Source organism: Echinococcus granulosus (genome assembly GCF_000524195.1).
Source record: "Echinococcus granulosus chromosome Unknown EG_S00001, whole genome shotgun sequence".
Classification (NCBI taxonomy): Eukaryota; Metazoa; Platyhelminthes; class Cestoda; order Cyclophyllidea; family Taeniidae; genus Echinococcus; species Echinococcus granulosus.
The window spans coordinates 1,474,980-1,483,063 of NW_020170381.1; the positions used below are offsets into that span (position 1 = coordinate 1,474,980).

The 8,084-nt window shown below is 39.1% G+C and overlaps 1 protein-coding gene across 1 annotated transcript; it reads right to left on the reverse strand. All coding sequences in view use genetic code 11, as the record gives it.

Moving 5' to 3' along the window:
- Positions 1-1,420: 1,420 nt before the first annotated feature.
- On the reverse strand, positions 1,421-5,028 carry EGR_00171 (hypothetical protein; the record flags this gene model as incomplete). Its single annotated transcript, XM_024489420.1, has 3 exons — positions 1,421-1,517; positions 2,919-3,147; positions 4,875-5,028. 3 exons carry the CDS (start codon positions 5,026-5,028, stop codon positions 1,421-1,423), a joined length of 480 nt encoding a protein of 159 aa, XP_024356098.1.
- Between the last annotated feature and the right edge of the window lie 3,056 nt (positions 5,029-8,084).

Below are 8,084 nucleotides of genomic sequence, written 5' to 3' on the forward strand. Positions count from 1 at the left end.
CGAATTGATGTATGTGGGTAAATAGTGGACTTCGTACATTAGTTATGAGTGACAGGTCATTTTTTAAAATAAATACTTCTAATTTTATTTACCCGTATTAAGTAGAAATATTTCGTCGGTATGGTTGCTGCAAGTACTGCAATAATGTATCCAAACAAGTATCATTCACGACAATCTCAATGCCCTTAAGTTAAGAGCATTAACAAATGATTTTCATTTTAGGGATAAAAATGTGATTCATTTTTTGTCTAAGATTTCACCTTATTGATACTATCCCTGAGGCCACCTTAACATACACCAGACCCCTACTTTGCCACAAATCATTCAGTTGGCAATTAGCCATATTCAAAACCACCACCGTACCCTTTGATTATGGTAAAGATCGTTAGCAAATCTCCACAAGACTCCATCATCGCTAAAGGAGAGTGTGTATGAAGCTACCCATTCATCTCCATCTCCTCGTCCTTGTAAAAGCACACCAGTTATCTAAAACGTGAAGATAAGGGGTTAGGGAAAAAAACAGAGGTTTATTTCGAGTAACTTGAGCTTCTTATCCATAAACCTCATTGAATTGAGGCAGGGAGGTTATAATTCAAAAACCCTCTTAATAACAGCACTTGGGTATCCTTCAATCGTGTTCAAGGCATGGGTAAATTACCTCTGTTGCAGTCTCAAAGGCTCCGGCTGTGATTTAGAGTATCTTCCTGTATATTTTTGACGACTCTTAAGACCCATCAACTAAGTTATGCCTTAAATTAAACCTCCTATTTTCTAACAAATAAACACAAGTTCATTCAAAATTATTGCAGATCTTTGAAATTTGTTAAAGTCCATATATCAACTATCTAATTCAGCATGTGGTCTGCTCATGTTCTAATTAAACTTAGGATACTCTACAACTCCAGTCCTTCTCATGATAGTCTTGGAAGAGGGCACCAGTATTTTGTCAAATTATTTTAAATTTAGTAGTTTAATAGCTGAAACTATGGGTCTTATATGACATACGTTGACGACATAGGATTGTGTCACAATGATATACTAATTTTAAGTAGCAGGTTTACAACTCCAAAGACTTCAACGACGGAAATAAAGACAAAAACTCCTAGCAATAGAATGTTATAATCCAATTTCCACTAGTTTCGCTCCTGTATGCGCTGAAGAACCACCAAATTCATACCTCGAAAATGAATAGGAATTGAAGGATACTAAATCCACTGAAACAGACCTCGGGCACATATTTCAAAAGCATATTTTGTCTGGGCCAATTTGCCCTTGGATGACGTGAAAAGTGATGTGGGTCGAAATGGTGAAGTCAAAGTACAAAGCATGTTTGGAACACAGCGAAATCCTATGCAGGCTGATGAACTCCGGCCTTGGCGAGCATTCACGCAAGAAATCCACCCAAGCTGGTTTGCTTGCATTAGTAGAAAAGGTCGAGTGAATCCACGCCTGCGACGGTACGAGCCACACGTGCGGCTGATAGGGTGCTGCCTATGTCATCCGCAGGAATGACCACACTTTAAGTGAGTAAAAAATGCCCAAAGGTGGCTTCGACGATCCCATGTCATTTTAAAATTCGGCAATATCTTTTACCTTTGAGGATATCATGATTAATTGATCGACTACATGTTTGTGTGTGGATTTCAACCGGCATTCTTCGCAAATACTAGAATTTTAATGAAAATAGCCTGTGTGGAATAGGTCTAACGTGCAATGGATTAATTACTTTGTCAATTCTGAGACCCCATCAGCAGCCGTGTTGGGTCACCTGCAGAATAAAAGGGGCTTGATAATAAAACTATTCAAAACGCCTCAATTGTTTAATTTACTTATTACAGAACTTGGTATTAATTGATGGGCGGTTTACTAAAACACAATGAGAGACGAGAAACACATCTAAGCCTTAGTTAAAGAGCAGGAATTCGTGTTTTAGCAGGCATCAGCGTAGCTTAGTGCATCCTCGTCAATTTCCGCAGTTAATCTCCCACCCATTTAATCAAATTGCGGTCAAACAGCTATGCGCTAGAATCGAATGCGACTATGCTCATGAGGTGAAGGTTAAAGTTTCAACTTTAAATCGGCGGTGAGAAGGCCTATGGCTGCTGGAGCGCAGTTACGCTCAAAACACCAATGCGAATTTTCCAACCGCACATCCATTTGATACATATTCATCTATGTTCCTGTGGCCACTTTAATGACGTTGGTTAATCAAGTTTGGCTTCAAAACGGCAAGAGACATTACACTGCCCATATCAAACGTAAATAAATATTGCAACTATTGAGAATGTGGGAAAAGTCATGTGTACCTTTCAATCATAATCCTCCCACTCATTGTTTTGGTGACTACCTGAAAAGCATGATTACATGATTAAAAGTAGATTTTCGTGATTTATTTTCGTTAAGCAACTGCAGCATCAGCAACGATTATATAGTCGAGCTCACAGTAATTCCATGTGTCGGGTTATTCGATTTTTTTATTTGCTTTTGCTATGCTGTGATAATATTCGTTACACAAAACAAGCACGAGGCTTTTCTTCTGAACTACTTACCTTTCGCTTTCGTTCTTTCGTAAAAGCCTCCACTCGATGAGCGCTTTATTTCATCAATCCCCCTGTCCTATACCGCAGTGTCGATTAACGATTTACCTCCATTAAACTACTGTTGATTAACTAATTAATTAATCAATATTATTAACTATTAAGGAAATGTATGCTCGCTGACGGATAAAACAATTGACAAACGTAGCATAAAGGAACTTCAGTTGGATAAAACTTGACGCTTCTATGCTTTACTATATCTGTTATTCTTGAATAACGTAAAGACTTAGTGCCTATTCAATGACGCAGCTCATACTCAGAAAAAAGACGTTTGGAAAATTTTACACATTTGTGTCAACAGATTGAAAATGAGAGGAGTACTTGAGAGCTAAACGCACCGTCGCCCTAACTCCTAGGTCTATTTGTAGCCACTCCGTGGAGGACTTGTATTTGGGACACCAAGCTAGTCCATTGGCGAGGAAGGGCCGAGCGTTTGTCGGCGCGCACTTGCTGATCGCCCAGCCGCCCTCTTCGATGTAAGAGGAGGTCGATATTTGGGCGTCAGTAATGGCACCGGAGATCATTCCCAAAGGATCGTCCTGTTCACACGCTTTAAAACGGTTACAAGACTGTGACGCAGGCGTAGAAATTAGCTTGATGTTATGGAAGTTTTCGAAAAATAATAGGTAATTGTTTGGACTCATTTGCTTAACGATGCCGCCTTATACCTTCCGCAAATAGACTATTGTGCTCTAAATTCCCTTTTTAAGTCGACAGTTGGATATTACACAATTACACCGAACCTGTCCAATTTCAGATTCGTTTAATTTGCATAAAATGGCTACAGCTGGGGTTCCTTGGGTTTCATAACCTCGAAACATAATCCAATAAAATGATTAATGCTTTTGAAAACTCCTACGATTTTAAGGGATATGTATACATTATTCATCAAACAAAGGCTCACCGCCGTTATTAAAAGGATTTGTCTGAGCGCTAACGTCATTTATTGTTGGTATCGGTGTTCGAATTTTTGTAAACCGCTCATTTAAAATTCAAATGAGCACAGAGAACTACCTACCTAGGGCTACTGCACGTAGACCCATGTCATGGGTCACAGGATAGCACACCTAAGATCCACTATTTTGAACAAAGATCTGTCAATATTAATTACATCTACCATCACTTCAAAGGAACGTAACTACATTAACACAGAGTTCACCTCCCTCACTTTTCGTCGGACAGCCAATGCTCATTCAGCTCAGCTTAGAATAGGATTTAAGACAGAAATATTCCGCTTTATAGCGCCATTTTCACGTTGGTGTTTTCTAAACGTATCTATGTAATGCTTTTGATTAAAATCATCACTATCCATCAAAAAATACAAAAAAGGGATTTGGACGGAAAATTCCTCGTTATTGCACTAAAAGTTTCTCGTTTTTTTACTGAATCTATTAAGCCTTGGAGTGAATGTTCACATTTCTTTACGTAGTTTTTTATCCTACTTCAATTTCAACCAAATTAAATACGTAACACCATTCATTTACGCAAAATTTTGTTCTGCAATTTAGTCATTCATAATCCTTGATTAAGACTTCAATAATGAATTCCGTTGATTACAGGTTTAACGAGGAAAATATGACTACAACAAACTCATTTTCTTATAACGTTTGCGTTTTCCTCACAAAGTTGCCATCACTTAATTTGCACTTTGTGAATTTATACGTTGGTTTCCAAACCTATTTCTTTCGCTTCCCAAATTAGTGTGAATTTGGGCCTACCGGTAACTATCACCATATCTTGCTACTTCACGATACCAATCAGGTGCAAAACTCCTGAAGGTGAGGAGCAAATAACTCCCCTGTCGAATCTTTCCCTCAGTTACCTTTAAAAAAATAAAGTACTACGAAGTCGTTACAATTTGGTCATTAACTGTTCCTGCATTTGAGCCTCCCATTGCCTAATCTTTACTATTTTATATGCGCTCAATTGAAAAGCTCTCCACGCCGCACATGTTGTTATCATTCTCAATTAGTTGAACGCATCTTCACCTTTCAAAGAGTCTGTGACACGGCAAAACCGTTTCCCTAGACCATTACAGTTCATTCATTTAACAGATGCTGGAGACTGGCAAAGGACTTTGGAGAAGTGTTGAGGTAATACAAAGCTATAAATCCACGCAATAATTAGATAAATTTATCAAATACAACTAAAAGTTGTGGTAGATCCTGTTGATGCTACTATCAAGCAGAATTCATCATGCCATTCTGCGGTTAATGATGCGACAAAATTGGGGTTATTTTGAAAAAACATTATTACAGTGGCCGTGCGCCAACGTACCGTCATAGAAGGGGTTATAGGGGAAAGTGCCACCAGTGGCACTTTTGTCCATGCGCATGACTGGCTGTGTAGCTCCTCTCACTCGCAACGTGCACTGAGTGCAATGCAAGGCGAGAAGCAGCAGCAGATGCGTCGGCTGCGGCGGACCTCTCATGGTTCTTTCTCCAGTGGTAGGTCTTGCTTTTCTTTTGTCGGACGTACTCGGAATTTAAGTGCGTGCTACAGTGGTTACCGAATTCCCTGATTGGTTGCCCCCACAGCGTGCACACGCGCTGCGCTTGCGCAAATGTCAGGCCGCGCGACTGTGCTCCTGGAGGTACGCGCCAGCCCCTAACACTGATTATAGCCAATCAACTTTAGGTAATAACCTCAATGAGCCACTGCTACTGAGGGGGCTGCGAAGTGCCAATATCGGTGAAACTATTTCCAACTTTTCCGTCACAATCCTCGTAGGGAATCTAAAAATGGGTCTGATACTCCAAAATCCAGGGTATAAATTACCGCGTCAAAATAAAGCATTTCACTGTCGTTTCCTAAATTTCCACTGTTACGTTTGACGTGATTTTAATTATGGGATCTAGCGACACACAGAGACGACACCTCTGTTTGCTCACCTAAACCGGGAGTCATAGATGTGACTGATGATAATGATGATAATTAGTTGTAAAGAAACCTAATTCAAAAGGATTGGTTGAGTAGGAATCAGTTAAATAGCTGTAGGGCATTCTTGGTGTGAAGATTATGCCTTTTTAGTTTGAGCAGCAGTTGAATGGATAAAAAGACTACTGGGAATTAATGCTACATTAAGGGAATAAGACGTATGAACTATGGAGGCTGATTTCCAACTGACACACTGCTGAGTTATGTGGTGACCCTGGCCTCCCCCGAAGTCACGACATAGTAACGTACCGTCGAAGCTCAAGGCCCCCAGGTTAGAAGAAATGGCAACTTACTATGGCGCATGAGCAAAGAATGCCCGCTTGTGTCAATCAAGTAACTGAAATTACTAAGTCCTACATTATTAAAAGGATCATTCAGCATTAATGACTGATGTATTTTGATTAATTTGTGTAATAATTTACGCATGAAAGTGATACGAAGAATTTGCTCTATTGACAAGGATCAATGATTAGTCGTGAACTTCGGTAACTATATGATAGTTGTTGTTAGTCTTTAAAAGTGGAAATAACGTTTATAATCAAATAACTACTAATTTTTAAAATGTCTAACCCTATATTTTAAGCCCATTTAATGTCTAGTCCGTGTTTGAACACTCCACATTCCTGCAATTCAAGAGCTGGCATTGCTAACATTGAAGTATGGCGTCGCAAATGATGTTTCAATGCACCTGTGAATTTTATGCGGCCAGTCTGCCTTCTGAAAGACTCTTAAAGCACTGGTTTAAAGGCTAATATCTCGTATCCCTTATATTATTTATATCAACGAATAAATTAAACAATAAACTAACACAATGCAAAAAAAATTGGCATGGTGATACTAGGATAAAGCAATAATTTCACTGGAAGTTTTGGCAATGGAGCCGGATTTTTCCTAGAGTATTAATACAAGGAATCAATAACAAGTGATGGTGGACCTACCTATCTCGGTGGCGCTCTTTTGCCAACACAAACTCGATTTAGCATTCTAAAATAGGGAGCTAATTCAAGATATTTTACGTGAACTATCTTAAAGGGTAACTTCGAGTCGATGAACTTCTATTGAAAATGCTATTAAAGCGTGTCTTCTTGGATCTAACTAATTTGCTAGAATGTAAACCATTCGGCTTCAAATTATGGAACAAAATTGCGTCTTGCAATATTCGAATCAAGAGAACACAAAATTATTAAGGCTGGCAAGGAGCTTGAGATGTTTTTAGGTGTAGGAGGTACTCCACAGTTTTTGGAAATTATAAATCATGCAGTAGCGGTCAACTCAATGTTTGGCGAATGGAGCAATGAGGTATTCAAGCGCGACTCTCATGTTTGGCTGGCTTCATTCGCAAATACCACATAACCGCACAATGAGCGGTCAACTTCCCACTAATCATTACCATTGTAACAGTTTGCTTGTCAATTCATGGCATAGTCAGCGGTGGCCAGCCGTTTCAGTTGATCGACCGAGCACTGTAGGCCCTGAATGATGCTAGAGTCGAACCACATTAAGGATGTCATCTTTACTATTCTGCTTCTGTGCCGTAAAAATACGATATTTCAACGCTAAATAACTTCATTCCACCCTACAGCAGAAATGCAAGACTGGCTCCAAGGTCTTTAATCTAGTCAAACTCGTATAACTCGTGCGGAAAGCGTCAATCATTTTAACGCATTCAAAATATTGACTTGTGTTGAATACTGAATGTTGCCATAAAATAAGTCAGTTTTAAATTCATTTAAAATGCCTATTGTCGTTTCGTATTCAGCCAATGTTTGCTTTATTATCGCCTAGGATACTGCCATTGCTCACGCTCTTTACTATATCGTCTGAAAATAACTTCTCACATTACTTAGTACTGAATTTGAGCTCACTAAACATAATGTAAAAACTTTGACTTTTCTTTGAAGAACATAGTATTTGAAACCACCATAAGTAGCTCTTAATAGATTTAAAAAATCAACTCCCGAAGTTAACAAATTCCATAAAAGGATGCCCTAAACTGAAACGTTTTACTGTCACAATCGTGTATAAATATCTACAAATAGAGAAAAACAATAATCAGGAAAACAACTGGATAAGTGTGATATGTGAAACAGATAAAATATATTTAAAGGGAGCAATTGTTACATAACGTACTATGCGGTGATTCTACACTTAGTTTAACTTTGAGGGTACTTTAGTCTCTGCAGGCAGTACTTGCACTTTCTGACTTGGCTCATGAGTCATGGTAGCGACCTTTCTGCTCTGCGTGTTACCAGTATATGTTCTTCCACACTACTTTGATTCATTACGACATTTGCGAAGACTCGGAACGGCAGTTTGATTGCTGGATTTTTCCACAGGCATTGTTAAATTAGTTGTCACATCTCCGACCGACGAAATACTCGCCTGCTGACGATAAATGTGTTAAGGGGATGTGGATTCATAGAGACACCCAATTACACTTGCAAAAAATTGCCTAACTAACCATCTAACCTCTTGAGTTATCTAAACATCGATATTAGTACTACGTTTCGGCCACCAGGACATACCCACTTTAGCGTCCCAAGACTTTCC